The following is a 25365-nucleotide window of genomic DNA, read 5'->3' on the forward strand; positions in this document are numbered from 1 at the left end:
TTACATTTTACAACCCATTTATTACCCTTAACCCCTTAGTAGATCTACAAATTCAATTAGCTTTTTTTGCATTATGGAGTCACCTAGACATCAATGCATATATATGTATTAAATGACAATGCAAACCTACTACACATGCACTTGTGTCTAGGTGGCTCCTTGCCTGACTTCTGTGAATTTAAACACCACCGGTGAACATTTCTAAACTATGTCTGTTCAGAGGTGAAATAATGCAACAAAGGCAAACATGATTAATATTAAAGCAGGTTACAATCACAGTGTCTTGTTTTATTTACTTTTTCACAGACTTATCTTCTAGGACTTTAAAGATGTCATCTAATGACTGGTGCACGCACTGCACAAACTGCTTAACGTCGCGTGCTGGATATGCGGACACATTGCAACCAATCCAGTCATCGTGGACGCCATACCCCACGCCAAATCCATCTGCTACCACAGGAGCAAATCCGCCAAGCTGCACAGCCGGGCTGGTGAGAGTGCTGGTGGAGAGGACGTTATGATTAATCTGTGCATATGCAGGATCTTGATACAACTCGGGAAGAGTCTGGCCTTTGCTGGCCGCCAGGTATCTCAGTGCAAAAAGATGCCGATCAAATCCTTGGCCTTCAGGAGAGAGAGAGAGAAAACAAAATTTGAGTTGCATTCAGCAAACTCGACAGCATCAAATGATTTGATATCTGACAGCACTTGGTATCGGTAATGTATGTAAAATTATCTATGAGCCCTATATAATGGACATAGCCCACACTATTTGACAATTTGTTTTATGGATTTTTCAAAAGAAAATTGACATAGCTGTTGCTTTAACCATGAAGGACACATCACCTTTTGTTAGTACAATATGTAGTAGCTTGTTGCGAGTTATTCTTTGTATATTAACAGAACGGCTTACGATTTCCTTTAGTCAAAGCTCTGTTGGCCTTGCCAGTGCCATTAAATGTGTGTAGCAGATAACTAGCTGTCTAACAGAATCATAATTTACAGGTATCTGAAAACCATGGTGTATATGGCTTTTCCTTAAAACCATTCACCCTTACCCATTGCTGCCTCCTTCGTTAGCTGTCCATGGTACTTTGAACATTCTTCAAGCATGTTTCTGAGCTCAGCCGCGCTGGGCTTCGATGAATTCCTTACAAAGGCCTCAGAGCACTTCTTTGTGTAGACGGAAGCTGGTCGTATCGTCTCTGTCCGCCCGTGTTTGAAAGCTGCAGTGCTGCAGGACTCGTACGTGGCTGTCGTCTGTCCATACTGTCTGAGAAAAGCCATCTGAAAGGAAAGCTGGGAAACGGCATCTGGGCTGAGCTTCTGGGTTTTCAGAAATTCCTTTCCTCCTCTTTTGAACTCCATGGCCTCGATGGTCAGCGAATTCACCAAGTTATCAAAATTATTTTTGGCGCTAGAGATTGCAGACTTCAAAGAATCATTCAAATGGAAGACAAGTTTTTGTACAGCCTTGCTGGAGTCCACCTTCGCTAACTCACTTTGCGGTGAAACTGCTGGCCTCTCGGTGCTGTCTTTAAACACCTCGTTCTGGAACCGCAGAACAGCCACTCCATCTCCCCACGAGTGCTCAAAGTTGATAGCTGCTGTCCCGTCTTGTGTCATGATAATGCTGAATGACTTGTCATACCAACGGTTCTGGCCAGAGCCATGGAGCATGTTATGTGACAGGTGAATATGATCCTTAGTAGGAAAGTCATCAAGACACAGGCAAAACACGGCAGAATCCACTTTTCTCAAGGCCTCCTCATTTCCATTGTCAATCAGCTTCTGCCTTACAAGTGCCCATGTATTCCTTTCTTCACTGGTCAGATACCCTACAGGAAATTCTGGAACAGGGCTGCTATCAGACAGAATATATTGCAAATGGGCCTGGATTTCTGAAGGTTTGACTATGTTCCCATCTTTGTCAAACACATCAAAGACATAGAAATTCCCCTTCCTTAGCACCAAGAGGTGCTTTGCCTTTTCGCTGGTCACCAGTTCATCTCGGTTTACTTTCGGGATGCGGGTTGAGTTGAAGAGCCTAAAATATTGTGACATATCTAATGGGTATGCATTCACCAAGTATGCACCATACCATGACAGAGAGGATGGCACAAAGCGGATGATCCTCTTAAATGTCTGTGTGTCGCTTTTCGCCGGATTGAGATGGAAAATCTCAGGCTCTAGTTGCCCGGCCCGAATGGTTTTTAAGAAACGCATGGCGGATACAACCATGTTAGTGGCTCTGATTAGTTGATTGTTGTATTCTGTCTTAGGGTCGGGAGTAAAGGACATGAATGGGTTAGAATTAAGCACGATGGGCTCGCGGGCACACAGGTACATATCAAACCAGGGACCTGCAAATCAAAGAGATAAAAATATTTTACTGTTAATCACAGCAACATTCGATTTATGTGAAATGCAGACACTCAAGTTATAATTTTATCTGAGAGTAAACTGTTACGTGTTACTCTATTCTTATGGTTAAAAAGCAAATAAACTGATTCATACATAGCTTTTCATTTTGTAGAACTGTTAAGAAAAAAGGTTTATATGTTGACTCTCAGCATATAAGGAGAAGTCTCCTCTTATTGCACCTTTTGCATACCAGGTATTAAAAGTCTATGCGGGTATAGTGACACAATAGAATATGTGACATATTTGTCATAGACACCATGCCCACCCATCTGACTCTTACCAGAAATGTAACTTGTGTGCTTGTTCTGCTTGTCCTGCAACAGCAGTTCCTCATGAAGCTGCTTCCCCACCCCATTCTGGAAGTCTCTTGCCAACTGCTCAGTCTTCCTGGGACAAACATCGACAAACATTCCCAGTTGCGAGAGGTTTTGAGATTACCTATATTAGCCAAAATCTGTCTTAATATGGATCAGGTCATTACCTGAATTGCTCTTCATCCAGTAGAGGTCTTTGGGCATTCAAGTATCTTTTTATAGAATCTTCAAGTTTGGGGATTGGCAACCTAGTAATCAAGATAAAACCAATATATATATATTATTTTTCTATAGATTGGTATAGAAGGGTAATAAATGAAATATTGATTACACCTGCATAAATCAGCCATGCTGCACACTAGTGATAGTATAATAATTTTATGGTTTTAAGTCACAAATAAGGGGCATAACATCACATGATGTAGAACAGTCTTAGCGGATGCCAGAACCTTTTTTTTTATTACTTAAAATGTAACGAATACATCTGTGTTTATTTGGTGTTTACTAAACATTTTGTGTTTGGATAGTGTTTTTTTCTCCCTTCTACTCCATACTTTGCTTTAAGCTGTTTGGCACACAAGGCAACTCCGCATAGTAGTTACCATACTGCACACAAAAAGTGTTCTCACCTTGGCAGACTTTTCTGGAAATGCATGGTTGGCACAATGCTCTTCTGCAAGTATTCTGTGTCTGAGCTTCCTGCACTGTATGCCCGGAGCAGAACAGAACTCGGGGAGGTAGCGATACCTCCTCTCCAGAGACATGTCTTGGTCAGAAGGCGAGCCATGGAGTCTTCAAGACAGCAGTAAAAATGTAACCTGAGGGGCAAAAATAATAAGCTTTCTCAATGAGCACATAAATACGGCATCGACATCTAGAAAAGATGGACCTTGCGTTACGACCCAGCAGGTCAACTCAGTTGAGTCAATGGTGGTTCCTAAGCTGCTTAAATTATAATGCAAACGTATTGCTTACTCATGTTACATTGAGTAATTTTGTTATAAAACCAGGTAGAGAGTACCAAATTACAGTTTGCCACTAAGAACCCCGGGGCTTCCCTGTGTGCAAACATACACAACACACACACACACACACACACACACACACAACATGACTCAAGAACGGCAGTGAAAGGGCAGCTTTGGATTTATTTGCTCCTTGACATGTAACAAGTTAATCGGTGTAACATTTTCTTAGTTTATTCGCACTAAATGAAGCCTAACATAAAATACAAAGGAAAAAAGTCCATAGGTATGCAACGCTACACAAGAAATAAATATCTTATTTTAGTGTGATATAATCAACATTGCATCCAAGTGAGTAAACTCACTGCTCAAATCTGAAATATTTTACACATATAATACATTTCATTGTTTGTATGAAGCTATCGGAAGTGTAATTAAATGATTTAACATTCTTATATCCAATGCATTGCATTTAACCCAGGAATCTAGAGGGTTAAATGGTGCGTGGTTTACTTAATTAAATACAACAGAATCACTTTTTACACAAAAAGAGAAAAGTGAAGTCTTACAGAAACATTAATCAAATACACCAAGAGATCATCAGCATCGGAATGACAGCAGTGCATTATAAATGTACCTGTCACTGCTGTTATACAATAAAACGTATGGATTAAATGTAAACTTTCATTGCAAATCATATATATATATAGATACAGTGTATAAATGTACTCGGCGTCTGCATGGTAACACTTTGCTTAACACCCTGAATACCAAAAGCCTGCAACACATTATCCTCGACCTTGGCACTTGAAGGGTTAACGTGTACCCCAATTAAATGCTCCCCCTCCCCGCCCAGCTGGTGGTCTGCAGGGTGCCTCTCCTCACCTGTCTGGATCTTGTCTCCTACCTCCTCCTGTTCCCTTCAACTTTACCCCAATTCCCTCCCCTCCCTCTATCAACTTCGCCCTACCTTCTTGTCTTACCCGGCTCAGTACTAAGTCCCTGTGTTTCGTTTACAAATGTCCCTCAGGAAACCAGCAGCTATCGCTTTGGTTCCATTTAATTATTTGTCTCTCACAAGTCTCACACAGCATGTGCCTCGTACCGGGAGAACTGCACACTGATTACACTGATATTATTATTATTATTATTACAATGATATTATTATTGTTATTATTATTATTACACTGATATTATTATTGTTATTATTATTACACACTGATATTATTATTATTACTACACCCTGATTACACTGATATTATTATTGTTATTATTACACACTGATATTATTAGTATTAATGTACACTGCTATTATTATTACTGCACACTGACTACACTGTTATTATAATTATTATTATTACTGCACACTGATTACACTGCTAATACTATTATTACTGCACACTGATTGTAGTGCCACAATCTAACATTCTTATTAGTTTAATTATTATTATAATTCATTTCATGGCACCATTGTATCCCACAGGTCTTTACAATGGCCATACGTTGCAGTAGTACATTGCATAACAATATGGACAGAAACATGTAGCCCTTTGCAATGGTCTGTACAAATGAGGGCCAAATGAATATACACTAATGACATCGATTGCAATGAGTATATGGATATAATGTATACTGATATTAATACAGTGATGCATTACAGGGGTGAGCCTGGGTGCAGTTTTTCTGTGGTGCCCATCGTAACTAAAACATACATAAAAACACGCAAACTCACTGTAACACCGAATCACTTTAACACATACACTTACACATATATACAGGGCCGGACTGGTGATGCCGAGGCCTCCCTGTCAGTCCAGCTGATGCCTGATAGCGCAGGGGTGGCTGGCGGCTGGAGTGGCAGAATAGGTGAGTACGGGGCGCCGATGGCCATTTCGGTCCTACATATATACACACACTTTGTCCTTCCCTCCTCCATTGCATCACTAACCTAGGCTCACCCCTAACATTCTAACACCGTCTGACACGGCTTCCTAATAATTTATCTAATATAAAATGTATTTTATGTATATGTGACGGTTTGGGCGTATATGTTATGTGTATATATATCATCCACATTCATACTGTGTCCCTGAATAGCAGAAATAAAACATGGTCACCCAAATCCCAACAGGTAACTAAATATTATATTTAACCTTGCAGTACATAAGTCTGACCACTAGGGATGCTAGAATACACAGATTGTTAAAACTTGTTTTTACTGACAGTCTCATTACTCTGGGAAAACATAGGTAGGAAAAGCATGGATACTTTATGTTCCAAATACAATTAAAGGGAGGAATATCATTATTACATCATGCTTTAACCTTTTGTAGATGACAGCCTTAAAACAGTACAGTAAAATAACATATAAAAAAGGTTTGGGGTCCACTGAGCGGAGACAGCAGCTTAATAACCTCCCTAGAGAGCAGCCGCACTCAGAAGTGTCTCATTGTTAATGAGCGGTATGTACCTGCTTTGACCCAAAATGTAATCCCAGCTTGCGTAGATACTAGACCACGCTGTTATCAGGTGCAAAATTCTTAACAGATGTGTTACAAATCTCAGAGATTTCATTTGTGTAGATATTAAAGCAATATATAAATCTCAAGGGTTTGGCAGTTTTAGTGTAACATTTCTTCGCTGTAGACAGCAGATTAGAAAACATTCTAGATTTGGGATTTTTGTACTTTTCCACGTGCCACGTTTTCTGGTGTCATCTCCCAAATCGTGATCAGTGCATATAGTTTATCATGCCTGAAACAATAATAATTATTATTTATTCATTTATATAGCACCATCATATTCAGCAGCACTGTACAAAGGGGTATAATATGTAATCTTATTATCAAAATTTATAATATTTGTGATTTCATTGTTGTTTTATGATTGTGTTTCAACATAAGTGTATATGTACATATTATCAGGCTTGATATCCGTGGAAATGTCAAACCAAATAATACATATTGTAATATATATTATAAATTTCATATACTAAATGACCCCCCCTCCACAGTCTTTCTCATCTTACATCCTTTATTCGGGTGAAGTCATATTCTGTTCAAATTATCCCGAGCTCCCTAATCTCCTCCCAGGCTCCTAATGATGAGGTCAGTAATAGGATTGGGGGTATTAATTTGGGACGGTAATGCCAGCTGTAGGCTGCGCTGCTGGTGGGTGAGGGGTGACCTTGCGGTTCGGCCAGCCTGCGCTGGCTTTGATCTGATCTCTGGAGAATGTGTGTTGGTTTGTCATAAAGCAGCGCAGTTACTCCGTGGGATGCTGAGACCCCCCAAGACCCTGTAGAGGACACCATGGCGGGGGCAATGGACGCAGTTTTGGCCAGAGCTAAAGACGTGTGCAAGAGAAACGGTTTGCTCATCCTCTCGGTGTTGTCAGTCATCATCGGATGTCTCTTGGGATTTTTCCTCCGGACGCGGCGTCTCACTGAGCAGGTGAACTTATAATGATATTATAAATGTGTTTAATGCTTAAACTGAAGGGATTCGGCAAAAATGTGTTTGTGTTGCTGGTTTGGTTCTATGGTTTCAGTTTTCACAGATGTGATCCATTTAGTGCGAGACGTTACACTCCAGTTCTTGTGAGTTACCGCACACCGTAGTGTGTAAAACAGGCTGACAACAGGTAACGTTAAACAACTCCCGCAATCCTCAGCCACTCTGTTGCTTAAAAAATGCTAGCTAAGCCACAATCGAGCACAAGCTCCTTTAGTAAAACTTACCGGCCCTTAGTACATCTCACCATGTGAGGTCTGAAGAGAGAAGCTGCAGGCTGCATCGTTACCCTCCTCGGTACCCAAATATTATGATATTTCCCTTATATGCATTAAGTATGTAAGGTGTAGTGAACTGTCATTATCTGGGTCTAAGGATGTTGGGAGTTGTAGTCCTACAGGAACTGTAGCTAGCGATGATTATTTAATAACCAGATAGAGGAAATTGCTCAATGTTTTGGAGCAAACCCAGACATAACCTCAAGTATCCCATGATTGCTGTACCTCTTGTTACTTTGCTTCATTTGTAACACACAGAGGAAAACAATGGGTTTAGGGACTGCCCATTGTCCTTAAGGGGTTAAATACACGGGAATATGAATCACAATCTAGCAAATGCACCCCGAGCTGCTCCTATTTTAAGGAATCGCTCCTCTACCTGATGCGCTTTTTCTGTGCACTAGTTGCAGTTCCACAAATAACCACCAGGGTTCCTACAGTAACCACATCTTAAGGCAGCATTCACAACCTGACTGGGAGCTTTCTGTGTTCCTTCCTTTTATGCTCACACACACTGAGTGCACACACTGAGTAAATGGGTTCTGTCGCAGTATTAGTGACCACGTGGCTAGACTTGGCAGCCTTTTCCTGATGCTGGTACTCTGACACCATATTCCTCTTTGAGATTTAAACATATCACCTTCCATAAAGCCTCAGGAGAACATTTTAAAGGGACACTTTCATTGCAAACTGATGTTGACCCTCTTTATCAAGCACAAAATCGATAGATTCCCCATGAAGAAGAGACCTCTTCGGTCCCAAAAGCTTGTGACTCCACAATTTATTCTATGTTGTATCAATAAATAATTACCTTTTCTATTGTGTCAGAGCCAACTCACCAACTTCAATATTTCATAAAATAATTTCTTAAAAATGCATTGAACAAGGACAGCTCTGACCTTCTTACAGGAGGAACCTGAAAATGTTGACCCTTCACAATGCATGGTGAAATTGGTTAATTAAAATGGCAAGTCCCTCGCTAAATTCTGCTTTAGTGAATATATTCCATTATGCTAGGAAAATTCCAGCTAATGTGAAGTTTTTCTGATGCGTGTGGCCTATAACAATGTTAATTGCTTCCCAGGGTTGGCTGCCCAAAGCGCATGGTCTCCTGGGGGGGGTGGGCTGAGGTCGGGGGTGGGACTGGCAACGCATAGGAGTGGGTCTCAATCCGAATTTAAAGGGCATTTAATCTGTGGACAGTAGACAGCAATGGGCGCGACTAAACGTCACTCCAGAGATTAAACATACCAACCCGGAACCCCCGGGAATCAGCAGCTCTCCCGGAGACTCCAGGAATCAGCAGCTCTCCCGGAGACTCCAGGTGAATCTCAGGACCTCACAATGTTTTCTGAATATACTCTTGTATTTGTGGTTGCTCGGTAGATTCTGTGGTCTGTATGGGACATAGCGGTTAGAGAGTATGTGATCATAATAATATAATATATTAGTATTAGTTGACCCGTGTTCTTTTTGTGTATCTTGCAGGAAATTAGTTACTTTCAGTTTCCCGGGGAACTCCTTATGAGGATGCTGAAAATGCTCATCTTACCCCTTGTGGTTTCAAGGTAAGAAAACATCTTATATCCCTTCTGAAATAAGAGTATTTATCTGGATCGTGTATCGTGCATCTATAAATATTATCAGTATTACATAAATCGCTAAAAATGCACAATTTCAGGTAAGCCTATAACGTCTTCATGCGTGTGGAACAGGAAATTATTTTCTTTTAGGAATTCCAGTATTTAATGGAGATTATGTATAAAAGTGATCCTGGTTCAAAGTCCTATCATGATTGCAATAACCCCCAATGAGCTCACAAGTAAATGGTCACTCTGACACGGTGAGGTAGAAATATTCTACGTAAAACCCAGATTATTGGTTTCATTTTTTGGAAACACAGACTTCACACAGGGCTGGAGCATTTTCTACACATAGGTCTATTGAATACATAATAAGCACGTTTGAGCAGGGCCCTCCTCACCTGTTGTCTCTGTATGTCAAATTGTTACGTTACATACTACTTGTTATGTCCTGTCCACCCATTGTACAGCACTATGGAATTTGATGGCGCTATATAAAACAATAGATAATAATAATAATATACATGTGGCCATCTTTAAGCACCCAAGCTTACCTCAGTGGTCCACAAGCCATTCCTCGGGCTCCCTGTTGTGCACCTGTGCAACTTGAGAGGATCTCCCCTGGGCCACAGTATCAAAGCAGGCTGATTGGTGGCCGGTACAATTGGGCTCAGAGGACCCACCAGCGAAGGCTTGCCTAGGGTTCCACTAGGGAAGTCGCATGGACAAAATATATATATTTTTTCTCCTTGAGAATAAATTTAGTACTGTACATTGTTATAAGGCACTGACAAAATCCCGGTCTTTGATTTGCTGAGCATGCTGGGACTGTTTTTTGACACCGTTTAAAATGCTCAAAGTTGGGTTTTTTTTCACTTTTTTTTAGTTGGTCAAATTTTAACATCTCAACTCAAGAACTATTTTGCAACAGCTCATAACACCTCTGATGCGGAATGGTGAGCCATTCATCTGTCCGCATTCTCCTGTAACATTTTACACATGGGGGAATCTGAATATAGAGCCCAAAAGACCTCTAACAGATACCACAGACATTTTTCCAATGCACAATGTGTATTCAAATCCAAAATGAGTGTCAGGATGTCTGAGGCCCCGCAAACCCCATGATTCACGGCCTCTAAAACTGCAGCGTAGGGGAAAATGTGATGCACATGGGACAAATTCCTAACGAGAAGCAATTGTATGGTTCCAATAAGTCTGGAACACAACTCATGGCCATTGCTCTACAAAAAAGAAATGTATTTGTAATATAGCTGGGTGAAAACATTTGTTTTGATTAATTCCACCCATATGGGTCTATACGGCACAGATGAATGTATATTTGTATAGGCCAAAGAAGGCACAATACAGAGCTCTGCAGATGTAACATTTCTTGATAAATACAAAGCATTGTTTCCGAACTTTATAAGAAGATGACACAACTGGCACGTCCACTCTATGTGTATAATTGCCATGGTACTGCTGAGGATGTCTTTGGAGGTTAGGGTTACATTTTATGGCTACATTTATGAAATGTCGGCTTGCCCTCCATTATGCCCAGGAAGCTATAACTTATATGTGAGTAGCCAACATTAGAGTGTGAGTGGGCACTGTGTGGGGCGTACAGGGCAACTCAATACCAGGACACTGCATGCATCACTCCAAGAAGTTGTTTACGTCTAATAGATGCTGACATCTTGCTAATTCCCTGAATTGCTTCTTTGCGTGTAAATAATTACACTTTCAGATGTTTGGCTTTATTATATTATTATTATTAGCAGACGCTCAGCATAGCACAACATCTTCAGTGCGATGCGTGTCATTAACGAAGAATGGTGTTTATGGTAGAAGTCAACCTTAAAAAAGATGGTAACACTTAATAAGAATGCACAGAATCAGAGAGGGATTGTTCCAGATCACACAGGAATCAGATGCCGGATGCTGCAAACCAGATACAACGCTGGAGAAAAAAGTGTTTCCATGTTTTTCTAAGGTTTGCTTTCTATCATAAACGCTACTTAGTGTCACTAGAACTCATCATGTAAGCCGGCTGCATGCATTTATGGTATTTAATGTATATTTAATGATTTTATATTTAGGAATTCAACAATAAAGTGGCTACTTGGCTACTCAACAGCTTCTTACATGTTTTTTTTTAAATGGCTTAACTAAGAAGAAATACCGGTACTTTATGTTGATATTTGTAATCCCTTCTTGTAAGCCGGTCGCAGGTGACATGTGCCTTTAGCCTAGAAGACACCTGGCTGTCAGCAGCTGTATCTGAAGGTTGAAATGTAAATCATTTACGTGTCGGAATCTGCTGGTGCTATATAAATAAATGTAATGTTAATCAGTAAAGGGCTTTAAAAGCTTCTTACCTGGTGGCGCCTCCTCTGGTCAGGTGACGTCAGTACACACGTGCCACAGTCTTACATTTGTACTTGGGAACCAGATCTTTTTATGAATGGCTGCTTCCATGGAGCAGGGGGTACTTTTAAATCACAAAATTTGTCATCGGTCAAATATGTGTGAATGTTCGTGATAAGCGATGTCTACAGGAGTTCTAACTTAACTCTGGCCAAAGCCTTGTCTTTTATAAAAGTACATTTAAATCAAGGAATTAGTAAAGTATTTGCAAGGGGACCTACTCCATACCTGAGCTCATAGGGTTAAATGTGTGAGTATGGTCTTTTTTTCTTAGTTTTTTTCAACAAGCGTTACAAGCTGAGTGATCCTCAAAATTGAATCAAAATTGTAAACACGCTGAGTGTGCTCACTAAGTAGGCAGTCGCACACAAGCTGGCACTGAGATACGTGACATGTCAGGAGTATGAAACCAAATCCATCCAAACGAGATGTGCGCGGTAAATCCAGCAGGGGTGAGCCGGATTATGATCCATCACCTCCCCAGCTCGTGTCAAGCACAATAACAATCGCTGCTGTGTCAGGTTTCCTCTTTACACTTCGGCTTAAGGCCACATCAAGAAAGATCTAAGGTCGCTGTGATGTCAGGAGTTATGGAACAATGGAGAATTCCTTCATGTGACCTACATTTAGCGCATAATAATAATAATAATAATACATTTTATTGTTTTATATAGCGCCATCATATTCCGCAGCGCTGTACAATGGGTAAACAAGACACAAGTAGTACACAACATAAGAATTTGACAACAGGTGTTGTCATCATACTTGTCATTCATATTGTATAGTATAAATGTGACTCAAAATGTTTATTTTATAGTACAAGAGGAGGAAAATCACTGATACAGATACAACAGATGTGGAAAAAATATGTTTTTATTTGTTGCACAAATAAAATTAATAAGAACCACACAAATTAGCTGTAATAGAGGATGAGCTTCAGTTTGTTTTTAGATGGTCTCGCTCCTTATTCTCACTTTATTTGGGACAGAAAGGACACCCTGCCATCTGTTTAGGGACAAACCACTAATAAATTAACAAAGTAACGTGGAAATTTAGTTTAAAAAAGACACAAATCCATCACATTCAGGCTTGTTATTGTTTCAGAGGAAGGCGCAGAAACCCCCAGTGAAGAGATCCTCGATCGTGCCTCAAAATAAGGGAAAAATTCCTTCTTGATGCCAAATGACAATCTGATTTCTTACTGGAGCTATAAACTACAGCTAATCCTGTCCTTATTGCCAATTTTATATATATTTATTTATTTTTTTATTTTGCTAAAAAGTAACTTAGCTCATATTTAAAGGCATCTATAACATTTGTTAGTATGAAAGTAGTGAATTCCACATCTTATTTGTTATTACTTTAAAGAACCCTTTTGGGCTGTTTTAAGTGCTGTCCCCGTATGTATTTGTATATTAATATCATATGCCCTCTAATACTCTATTATAAACAATTTTAACTTCTCTAGCCTTTCTTCAAAAGGAAAGTGTTATAATCCTTTTTAATAATTTCTTATCCGCCTCTGCACTTTTTCAAGCTTCATAATGTCCTGTTTAAGAAGAGGTGCCCAAACTTGCTCTGCCTTTTCAAGGTGGCGTTTTACCATTGATTTATACAGAGGCCAGGTTATACTTTCCTTTCATGAACCAAAATCTCTTTTTATACATCCATTGAACATGATTATTGTCTACAATTATTCCCAAATCCTTTTCATTTAATGATTTCCTTAAAGCAACCCCATTTAAATTATAATTTACACATTTGTTTCTTTTTTTCCAAAATGCATAACTTTGCATTTGTCAGCATTAAAATTCACCTGTCACTTGGTCTCCCAGTGCTCCAATTTGGACAAATCTCCTTGCAGGGAAGTAACGTCCATTACCTTACATAATATTATTGTCATCAGTAAACACTGACGCACGACTTTCATTCCCCAAGATAATTAATAAAGACATTAAGTAACAGTAGCCATAGGACAGATCCCTGTTGAACTTTACTTACCATTTTTGTACATTTGGATATTTTTTTCATTAACAAAACTGAATCTGAATTCTATCTTTAAGCCAGTTTTCAACCTAGATGCAAACATACCATGTAAGCCTATCTCTTTTCATTTTTACTGTAGCAGTGCTTGGAGGACAAATGTATTTGAGCATATAATATTCAAGTTAAGTAGGTACAGAATTCATTGTTTGTGCCTAGCCACATATACCGGTAATACATACATATACAGGTATACACAGGTAATACATACATACACAGATATACACAGGTAATACATACATATACAGGTATACACAGGTAATACATATACAGATATATACAGGTAATACATACATATATAGATATATACAGGTAATACATATACAGATATACACAGGTAATACATACATATACAGATATACACAGGTAATACATTAATATACAGGTATATACAGGTAATACATACATATACAGGTATACACAGATAATACATACATATACAGGTATACACAGATAATACATACATATACAGGTATAAACAGATAATACATATACAGATATATACAGGTAAAACATACATATACAGATATATACTGGTAATACATACATATACAGGTATACACAGGTAATGCATACATATACAGATATATACAGGTAATACATAGATATACAGATATATACAGGTAATACATATACAGATATATACAGGTAATACATACATATACAGGTAATACATACATATACAGATATATACAGGTAATACATACATATACAGATATATACCGGTAATACATACATATACAGATATACACAGGTAATACATACATATACAGGTATACACAGGTAATACATATACAGATATATACAGGTAATACATACATATACAGATATACACAGGTAATACATTAATATACAGGTATATACAGGTAATACATACATATACAGGTATACACAGATAATACATACATATACAGATATACACAGGTAATACATACATATACAGGTATAAACAGATAATACATACATATACAGATATATACCGGTAATACATACATATACAGGTATAAACAGATAATACATATACAGATATATACAGGTAAAACACACATATACAGATATATACTGGTAATACATACATATACAGGTATACACAGGTAATGCATACATATACAGATATATACAGGTAATACATACATATACAGATATATACCGGTAATACATACATATACAGGTATAAACAGATAATATATATACAGATATATACAGGTAAAACACACATATACAGATATATACTGGTAATACATACATATACAGGTATACACAGGTAATGCATACATATACAGATATATACAGGTAATACATAGATATACAGATATATACAGGTAATACATATACAGATATATACAGGTAATACATACATATACAGATATATACAGGTAATACATACATACATATACAGATATATACCGGTAATACATACATATACAGATATACACAGGTAATACATACATATACAGGTATATACAGGTAATACATACATATACAGGTATATACCGGTAATACATTGGGTAGTGTGTGCGAATTTTCCTTCTCTCACTAATGACTTTCTCTCTCTCCTTCCTTGATTTTACATTGCCCTCTCTCTCTCTCTCTCGCTCTACACACAATTCATATGTTCACTTTGATGTCGCCTTACAGATGTAAAATTTCACATGACTTGTTATATGGGGAGATTGACTTTTTTTCTGCTGCAATTTTCAAAATGTAAGAAAAGTAAGAATAAAAGAATATGAAAACCATCTGAAAGGTTGATTTTCTGTTTAGAACTGCCCCGATATATTTATGGTGTAAGTTCGAGTCCATGCAGAAAGTCGTGTGTTTTGGCTCATTCTGGGATATATGTGATGTCACCTGGAGGCTATGATGTCGGTTGTGTGTTTTGGCTCATTCTGGGATATATGTGATGTCACCTGGAGGCTATGATGTCGGCTGCGCGTTTAGGCTCATTCTGGGATATTCACAGGATGAGGAGATGGTACTGAGATATTTTTAGTATGAATTGAAGCCGGTTGCGTGATCAGTGTAAGCGTTCCAGATAACTCCTTCCATAATCCATGAATTATGAGTTAATATACAGATGGCTTCTTACACGACGATGGCACGTGATTTGTACGCACCACTCATCATAGATAATATTCTAAAAAGATTATATTGTTATATTATTGTTCGTACTAATTACATTGCGAGGCTCCCATTTAATTTTTTTACCATATCTTATCGTTTTCTCACTCTATGAATGTTCCTGTAATTTGTTTCCTTAAAGCAGATCTATTGCTTTTCCAAAACCCTATGTTTTAGCGTTCTGTACATTAAAGCTACATAATTGTGTTCACAGATTAAATGAAGCAATACATGTATGTATTGAAAGTCCTCCTTTGCTGTATACCATGGAGAATTGTATAATATGGGTCTGTTCCATGGATCCACATGGTTTTCCTTCCCATCGCCTTATATTTTTTCTATGATTTAGTTGCTAATTGTTGATTGTTGTTTCCGGCAAAGAGAGAAGGAGGGCAAAGGAAGAGTGCACCTTTAATTTACTTTCACGAGCATGCGAGCAGCTGCACTATTACCATGGGGGCAGGTGACGCTGCCTTACGTGAACCCCACGTCTCCGTGAGTGGGGGTAATTAGCTGCCCCAGAGAAAATCCTCGCTGTGAGCTGTATGTTAGAGGTCTCCTTAGGTCAGCGGTATTATCTAGGATCTTAACCTCACATATCTTGCTGGTGGGAGAAAAAGGGTTACCACTCCCGCCACCGTAACTGCCACTGCTGGGCTTTAATGGTGGTTCCACTCATTATTACTGATTGTTTAGTAACGGCACATCAGCCCGATCTGTGCAAAAATATACAGGCGGGACAGTGTGTGATATATATATAATATCTATAATAGCCAATATAGGACAATTGGAGGTCATTTTATGAATGAAGAATACATTCAGAAGAATAGGTAGAACATCACCTTCAAGTGTTTTCCAATATTTCCAGAATACTTCATTGCTTCCAACTAAGTGTTAAAAATAAGCAAGAAGCGTGGGAATTCTCCCCATTGTTGTTGTTGTGCAGGTTGTCTGATTTAAAAAGAATTAAGTTGATTCTTACAGTTACTACATAGAATACTCTTGTGTCTGGAACCAAAAAGGTGTCTTGACCGAAGGCACATTGTAACTTATTGGTCTTAGTTAAGTGCTTCTCCGGCAACACACAAACAGCATGGATTCTTTGTTAGTTCTTAATGATAATTCTTTTTTCCCCCCAGTTTAGGTACTTTTTCAAATTCTTATATAAAATGTTTTAATCAATAATAATACTTCAGATCTGCTGAGCATCATCTAGTTAACCAGTTAAATAAATAATGGAATGCTAGGTTTGACATGTCTTCTTTTTTTTATGTTAGTCTGATGTCAGGGCTGGCGGCACTGGACGCCAAAACATCCAGTCGCTTGGGAATTTTCACCATTGCCTACTACCTGTGGACCACGTTTGTGGCTGTGATCGTGGGAATCATCATGGTATCCATCATCCACCCTGGTGGAGCTGCACAGAAGGAGAACACGGAGCAGAGCGGGAAACCAGTCATGAGCTCTGCCGATGCTCTGCTGGACCTGATCCGGTAACTGCGCACACGGCTGAGTTATAATGTAACACTCAGCAGATTCATCAAATGGAAGAGGTTTGTCAGAGGTTATCCAAGGAGGAGTATTTAGCGCCGAGCAATAGGAAAATGAAACAAATCGCTCTGTATGTCCCCAAATGCTCCATTTTATTTCATCACGTTCCTCTTGCTCTGTTTGCTCTGTATACCATCTCATTATGACAATGCTCTATAGAACCCTCCATATTTCTTCTTTCCCCTTATAACGTCACTCTTTTGCTGTATATAGTCTATTCTATTTCAGTATGTATATTCTAATATTTGCCCATAACTCATCTTACTGCTTACAACTCCTACCACTGCCTACGACCTGCCTAATAACGCCTTCCATACAGGGCCAGTTATTGGCAATGGGAAAACTTAAGCTTCATTAAGCTTTCTTGTTGGCATGGAAGAATACCTGGTGTCCCCACCATCTACCTAGGTCTCCGGTATGGTAATGAAAGTACTCTTACAGCACCATGTGTTCACTGGTGTATGTATGTTGGGCGCTGTCCTAGGCCTTACCTAGTGGAGTGGCTCCAACACCTACCTTCACAGCTTATCTAAAGCACATATGATGTCATGTCTTAGCGTTATCATCGGGGAGGTCAGACAGCTTCCTTGTAAGCGACCCATTGATGATTTAGATGATTTTGTAATGCATAGAATTTACCAGACAGACTAAAGGCAAAGCAGATTCTAGCCTTCCGCTTGATTTTATCCATCTAGTATTTTTTCCCATTTTTACCTTTTTTGTTGTTGTTTTTGACTCTATATCTGATAAATTAAATTAGTCTCAAAGCTTCTGTATGAAATGTAAAGTTTTATAACCAGCATGTATATTCCCTGTGCCTGATCCCTGCGGAGAAGACAAACAGAGACAATAACAATGTGTTCCGTTTTGTCAAAACATAGCAAGTGTAATTTCGCTACAATCCAGCGCGTTATAGGAAACAAAATACTTTAATCCCTTACAAACCTGAATAACAATTAATCTGGCCAATGGTCACGTGGCCGTGTATTTCCAGAGCAATCTGAAACTGACCCGAATGTTGCTAATCATTGGTATTAGGTTATAGAAGCTCATCAGGGGCCTCTGTGCCAAGCAGACACATTGCTGCGCTACGTGAAGATAAGATTTAGAGGTCAAATGGATGCTTAACAAATATCAACAAAAAATTAAATAAAATGAACCGAATTGTACGTAAACTGTGTGTGTATTAAAATATATATATATTTTTTTTAAATCCTTTATTAGCCAATCACAGATTGTTTTGTAGTGACCCATCCATTTTGGTGGTCAAATGGTTCTAATAATGGTCTGTATGAAAACTATAGCTTGTCAGAAAGTAAAGAGTTTCTGAAGTCACCTGTATTCAAGCAGGGATTTCAGCTTTCATATACCTTGTGCCCTGAGATTGTAATTAAAACCCCAAGTATGATAAAGAAACACAATCAGTAATGTACGGTAATTATACCCCGTATACCTCATGAACACTGCCGCTCAGTGTAGTCTAAATGCTGAACTCTGCCGTGTCTGATCTGTGTCTTAGAGCAAGTGGTGTGAGCAGCTCCCAACCCCAAAGGGTTAACCCACCATTGACACCCCAGGACCCAATACTGCCTCTTAACAAGCACAGTTTTTAATAAATTGCATATAAATACTGTATATAAATTATTCCTTTTTATTTCATCTCTAGGAACATGTTTCCATCTAATCTTGTGGAGGCAACTTTCAAGCAGGTCAGAAATATATTCAATTGGCCATAACATTAAATTGTAGTAGTATTTATTCATGCAGCTTGATGTAAAGTTACATAAGCATTTGGTATTTATGTATTTATTCTCTGTCTATAATGCTGGACTAGTATTCCCCTGTAATAGGTGATGCTATAGATCATACACATATAACAGGGGACTAAAATTCCCAGCATCCTTTCTCTGCTCAAGAGATTGATTCAGGACAATGGGTGTTTTAGTTCAATCACATCTGTAGGCCAGCAGATGGACATGACTGATAGACACTAATAATGGCAATCTCTCATATACAAAAGTAGTTAATTAACTAAAAGTAAAATCCCTTTTAATGCTTCCTCTGGAATTGTCAGCTACCTTCGACAGAGAATCTAATTGTATTCAAAGGATTTGAAGAGATTTAAATAGAATTAACAGAAGGAGAACATTCTAGTAGTCTTTATTGGGTCAGAAAGTGAGGTCCAAATTCAAATATATTTGTTGATCCATGAGAAGGATATACTGATTGGTTGCTATGTGAGTTGCCATCTATTCTTTTTTAATAAAAGAATATATTGGCCATTGTGCTGCTTCACTAGAGTTAATATTGATCACGAGGTAGGTACTCTTACTTTGTATCCCCGTATGTTTCATATCTTCAGTGCTGAGCCACAGGTCAATAATTTAGTATTGGAAGTTTATTGGAGGGTTACATAGAATGAAATTTCTATAGATAGAAATCCATAACCTCTAAATATTTTTTCTGTTAGTACCGAACCAAGAATGTACCAGTAGTAAGGAGTGGGAAGACGGGCTCATCAGAGAGTATAACTCACAGAATCCTCATCTATGGGATCCAGGATGAGAATGGATCACACATCCAGAACTTTGCTCTTGATATAACCCCTTCCCCGGATGTTATCTACAAATCAGAACCTGGGACCAGTGAGGGCATGAATGTACTCGGTATCGTCATCTTCTCGGCTACCATGGGTATGGTCAATCTATAAAGCTTGAGCAACATCTTGGATGTAATATGCGCATGATCACTCTGTCATACAGTATATAGTAATATAGTAAAATTATAGAATGTTAATGCTATATTGAAAAGAGAGTAATTTTGTACACATAATTCTGCTACAAAACAACACTTCCTATGAAATATACAAGAATGTCATTTTATAGTTATGAACGTATAGGAAATGTTTGTAGAAACAGCTCCATTTCATTTGTTGAAGAATATACTTTTCCCCAAATGTATTTCTTGCTAAAATTCTAAACAGCTTATTTATTATTATTAATGAAAGTTTGCCGCATTTTATTCTTCAACAAAAACAATATTATGAAAACATATATATATATATATATATTTTTTTTTTAATACATTTTGGTGTTTTTTCCGTTCAATGAAATGCCAGCCAATAATATGGACGCCTTTATCTGCAGGTATAATGCTGGGCCGAATGGGGACAAGCGGCGTTCCTGTTGTCAGCTTTTGCCAGTGCCTGAATGAGTCGGTCATGAAGATTGTTGCGGTTTCTGTTTGGTGAGTAATAGTTGCTGGGTGACATCACTATGACATCATATGGACAAATTACATTATTTTAAAGGGAATGCAGTCTATGGTACATTAAAAGTATCTGAAATATCATGATGCCGTTCACCAGCAGCTGATGGCTTAGGAACTGATGAGTTGGTCTTATAATAGTAATATGGGCAAATGTATGCAAAGATTAACTCATTCATTTCTAATGACGGGTTCTTCCATCTATTCGTCCAGCTGTTGTCAGAAATAGCAATTGTTGAGCATAATAGGTATTTTGTGTAATAGACGCTGAGCTGATATTTCTTTGTATTCCTACAGGTACTTCCCATTTGGCATTGTATTCCTCATTGCAGGGAAGATCCTGGAGATGGATGATCCCACCGCCATTGGGAAGAAGCTTGGTTTTTATGCCATCACGGTGGTGTGTGGCTTGGTGGTGCATGGGCTCTTTATTCTTCCAATCATGTACCTGTTTATTACCAAGAAAAACCCAATAGTCTTTATACGGGGAGTGCTGCAGGCCCTGCTCATAGCTCTTGCCACCTCCTCCAGGTATTATACTAGAAATGAGTCAAAGTGGAGGCAGTCGACCTGTTTGTGCCTCCATTCACAGCCCGTGTCTGTTTGCTGCATACTCTCTGAATCAAATGTTCCGTCTCTTTCTAGTTCTGCCACTTTGCCAATAACATTCAAGTGTCTGCTAGAAAACAATCACATAGACAGGCGGATCGCCAGGTTTGTGCTGCCTGTTGGGGCTACTATCAACATGGATGGGACGGCGCTGTACGAAGCAGTGGCTGCCATCTTTATTGCACAAGTGAATAACTACGAGCTGGACTTTGGACAGATCATTACTATAAGGTAAAACTATTCCATGAAGTAAACATACTTGAGACAAAGAACCATGATATACTTTGCACCGTTGGATATTACATACATATGTTTTATTGTTGAATACATTCCTCAAATAAAATCGAACCACATTTATAATGAAGACCATAAAGTCCTGTCACTTGTTCATGGAATAAATTGGAGGAAAGTGTAGAAGGACATTTTAAAAAAATCATGTTTTTGGGAGGAAGCCCACATAGAATCTCTCTTTTTCCACATGAGAAGATACACTTTCCTTGCTTCACGACCTTGAATATCCATAATTTTATTTATTATATAAACTAAATATGCAGGCATTTAGGTCTCATTTTGATCTGATTTTTTTAAATGTTCTAAAGTTTTAAGCATACAGTCCATTATTGTATTAATTTGTGAGCCATATCACACAAGGTTTAGCGTTATTTGGTGGAACGCATATATACATCATCTATGTTAATATAAAGTATTCCCAGGAAACTTTACTGTTCCTTTGAGAAAAAGAGGATTGTATTGTAAGTGCTGCGTAAATTGTTGGCGCTATATAAATAAAAGATAGTAGTAATAATAATAATAATAAAATGGTGAATTGGGGGAGATATTGAAAGTTTAAGTGTCAGATTCAACACTGTATACATGGTTGTCCATTATTATTATCTGTCCCTAGTATCACAGCAACGGCAGCCAGTATTGGGGCTGCAGGGATACCCCAAGCCGGCCTGGTAACCATGGTGATTGTCTTGACTTCAGTTGGCCTGCCTACCGATGACATCACACTAATCATTGCAGTTGATTGGGCTCTGTAAGTTTTTGTTCTTTCTCTGACTGCATAATTATAATGGAATTTATTTACTAAACGGTGAGTTGCAAGATGTGCCCTTTTTGCCTAGCTTTGTGCGGAACGCACCAAAAACACCCTTTTTAGTGCATATTCCCCACTGCGTCCTTTTTCACGTTTGATTACTCTTGCTCTTCTACCGTTTTAACTCATGACAAGATCAGAAGCGTTCTACTTGTCTTTGTGACGTGAAAAATAAATAATGCAAAAATAAATAATGCAATTATTACTGTTACTTGGATATTTCCTACTTGTCACATAACTGGTAAACTGTTGTGGGATTTCTTGAGTCTTCTCTTTAAACTGAAGGGTAACCATCTTGTTTCTGCCTTTTTTAGGGACAGGTTCCGAACAATGATTAACGTGTTAGGAGATGCTTTGGCTGCTGGAATCATGGCCCACATTTGTCGGAAAGACTTTGCAAAGCAGAGCGATGAGGTAAACAAGGACTTTAAGACCAGCAACATACGCACCCATCTGCACCACTCCTGTGTGTACTCTGTGTGTGTGTAGGAGAACTGTATACATAACATACATACATAGGCCACACTATAGAAAACATACAGCATTTACAATTATTTTTTTTGTCGTTCACTACCCAGGACCTTTCAGTTATTTAGAGTTGGGCAATATGAAGCTTCCCAATTAGACTTATACCTCTATCATCCTCATCATCAGCCAGTCAATGATTTTATTATTATTTTATTTATTCAACATTTTAATTTTCAGAAATCCCATTTACCCATCTGGGTTGCCCCAGAAACAAGAAATAAATGCTTAGGAGGAGTTGAATTAAATTGGCAAGATTCTCCTCCTCTTAATGCAGTTAAGATAGCGGCCGTGGGGACGAATGAATGAACGAACGAAGATTTTCGTAGTGCATACATTCGGTTTTCGGCATTAAAAAGCATTTGTATGAAAACAAAAGTCTACTGTTTGTACATTAACTGTAAACTGGTGACATGTAGATAGGAAAGTGACCCTCGGGGTGGCTTTATAGAAAATGCTCATTACCCACAAGCCAAGAAGGTAGGGTCGGTGAAGAAGTACAATGGGTTCCTGAAGAGTGTATTGCAAAATCATGCACTTAATAGTGCTTTAGGGAAAAGTGACCGGGGTACCTCACCACCACCTTAATGATGTTAAGCACACCCAGGGTGGCTTGACAGTGATACATCCTCAGTCTTAGCAGTCGGTTGTTAAGAAAACTGAGACCGCCTGAGACCACCATGTGCCTCATGGCAGACACAGCAGATCACTAGGTCTCCAATCCTTCCTTTCTGTGACTGCAGTTCACCATGGGGATATGCAACCTCTTCCTTCCCTCCTGACTTCTCGACATGACCCTCACGACAATCTCACCTAAGCAGCCCCATTCCATCTGTCTTCTACCAATCAATTTTCACTCTCTAAATCATTTTAGTGTATCTTTCTCCTATAAAGCATTGTATCCCCGTTTACTTCCAGTGTTGTGGTAAGAAATTGTGCAGCATGTTCTCCTTTACCCCAGCTTTTCGCTGATTATTTACTGTGCTCACTCTCCCTTCCATCTGTCTCGTACTTTTTAACTTCCTCACGTCTGGGATTTTTTTTTTTAAATACTGATCTTTCAACCTGTTCTGAGTTAGAACGGAAATCTGGAAATTCTTTGACTCTGGGCGTTTCTGACGGGAAATTAGGATACAGTTTTATTAACCTTTTAGCTCCAGCGGAGACTCTGTACAAGACTGGAGGCAAACCTGCTAAGGTATTTGGGTCCCTAAAATTTTAGGCTATCCTGTGGTGCTGCATAGGGCCATACTGAAGCTTTAGGAGCTTAGAAGGACCGGGTCCCTATATTTCTTTAATTTCCTGGAAAAAAGCAGCCTTCACCCTGGCCATGAAAGGGTTAATACAGTTTCAAAGGGATATGAATGTAGGGTGGGATAGGAAGGAACTGACTTACCGTGAATTAATGAACCTGGTAGAGAAGGCGCAGGCTGTTGATATCAGCCAATCATGTTTGGCAGGGGCACTTATACATAATTAGGGGAAAAGTTTAATCATAAATTTTATAAAAATTCTGAGAATAATTAGTCTCTTACTGAAGCCATTAACTCAGTTCAAGGAGAGGCACTGGGACCTCAGTAAAGTCCTACTGCCGCTCTGCCCCAAAGGAGAAGAGCTTCCCTAACAGCGATAAACAGCAACACCTTTTTACACGTGTGTCCCGCACATCATGTTTTCCCCAGCATACATGGTGCACTTTTGTTACTAAAGCAGAAGATTGCAGGAACATTGCATGATTGTTTTGGGCATGCCTCTCCCTGGATGTTTCTTTCCATGTATGAAGCCTGATCTTTATAAACATGTATGTATAACTTTGTTTGTTACTGAGTAGTTGTGTCTGTGTTTTTCAGGTCCCTCTTATCTGTGAAACGAAGCCCATTAGCATCCATCAGATCATGTCATACCAGAGAAATGGATGTGTGAAGAGTCGGAGCGCTCCACACCTGTCTACTTCCCCACAAGATTTCCATCCGTTGCAGATAGATCCTGAGTCAGGAGCTCCAGAACCCCCTGGAAAATGCGCTAAGAAAGACCATTGTACAATAGAAATCAGTGAGCTGGAAACTAATGTGTAACACACGTGCGTAACGTACTCAGTAACTGCAGAGTGAGATGGAAAGGGGTTGTTGTTGTCCTGTTGGATTACCATAACTCATCTGCCAGATGGAAGAGAAAGCACACAGTCTATCTCCTCCACACGTGACTCCTTTTGTAAACTCTCCGTTTATTTTGCCGTTCTGGCTGCTGGAACTACATGCACAACACTTTTTCTGGTGATTTACACCACGTGCCACATCTTGTTACCAACAAATCGCTATGTTAAGCAAAGGTTCCCTTTCATTTACCACCACGTGGCTCGTCTCCTTCTGCAGCTGAAACATGGAAAGACCAACCAAAGTGGAAGCTAAATGGTTGAATGTTATTAGCTCAGAAACATGAAAGCAACCTGAAAGTAAGCCTTGTTGACAAATTATTGTGGAGAAAGGGATATAAAGAAAACGATCCTTGCTGCATATGATGTACCTCATTCCTGTGGTTTCAACAGGTTTTTGGGGGGCTTGATCTAGAACAAACATGCTACATAGGAGCAATTCATCTTTTTTCATTCATTCATCTCTTTAATCCTATATCAGCAAGTTCCATTCAACCC

General features: G+C 38.9%; 2 protein-coding genes across 6 annotated transcripts; one reads left to right on the plus strand and one right to left on the minus strand.

Moving 5' to 3' along the window:
• CPT2 (carnitine palmitoyltransferase 2) lies at positions 1-4695 on the minus strand. Of its 2 annotated transcripts, none has more exons than XM_053469267.1 (6): positions 4589-4695; positions 3368-3556; positions 2906-2986; positions 2705-2811; positions 1059-2363; positions 1-624 (listed from the first exon to the last, which is right to left on the minus strand). In XM_053469267.1, the coding sequence occupies exons 2-6, from the start codon at positions 3523-3525 to the stop codon at positions 293-295; spliced, it is 1983 nt and encodes a 660-aa protein (XP_053325242.1). In that variant the 5' UTR covers positions 3526-3556; positions 4589-4695; the 3' UTR covers positions 1-292. The 2 variants fall into 2 exon arrangements, with proteins under 2 accessions (XP_053325242.1, XP_053325243.1); XM_053469268.1 differs by having other exon boundaries at positions 4674-4691.
• Positions 4696-6875: 2180 nt separating this feature from the next.
• On the plus strand, positions 6876-24926 carry SLC1A7 (solute carrier family 1 member 7). 4 transcript variants are annotated; one of them, XM_053469487.1, is made up of 12 exons: positions 6876-7155; positions 8982-9061; positions 16942-17157; positions 18882-18924; positions 19686-19908; positions 20362-20461; positions 20780-21013; positions 21128-21322; positions 21996-22130; positions 22505-22591; positions 24277-24292; positions 24566-24926. In XM_053469487.1, the coding sequence occupies exons 1-12, from the start codon at positions 7015-7017 to the stop codon at positions 24788-24790; spliced, it is 1695 nt and encodes a 564-aa protein (XP_053325462.1). In that variant the 5' UTR covers positions 6876-7014; the 3' UTR covers positions 24791-24926. The 4 variants fall into 4 exon arrangements, with proteins under 4 accessions (XP_053325462.1, XP_053325460.1, XP_053325461.1 ...); XM_053469485.1 differs by having other exon boundaries at positions 20780-21322; XM_053469486.1 differs by lacking the exon at positions 24277-24292 and having other exon boundaries at positions 22505-22604.
• Positions 24927-25365: the final 439 nt, after the last annotated feature.

The sequence above is a fragment of the Spea bombifrons genome, chromosome 6 (genome assembly GCF_027358695.1).
Source record: "Spea bombifrons isolate aSpeBom1 chromosome 6, aSpeBom1.2.pri, whole genome shotgun sequence".
NCBI lineage: Eukaryota > Metazoa > Chordata > Amphibia > Anura > Pelobatidae > Spea > Spea bombifrons.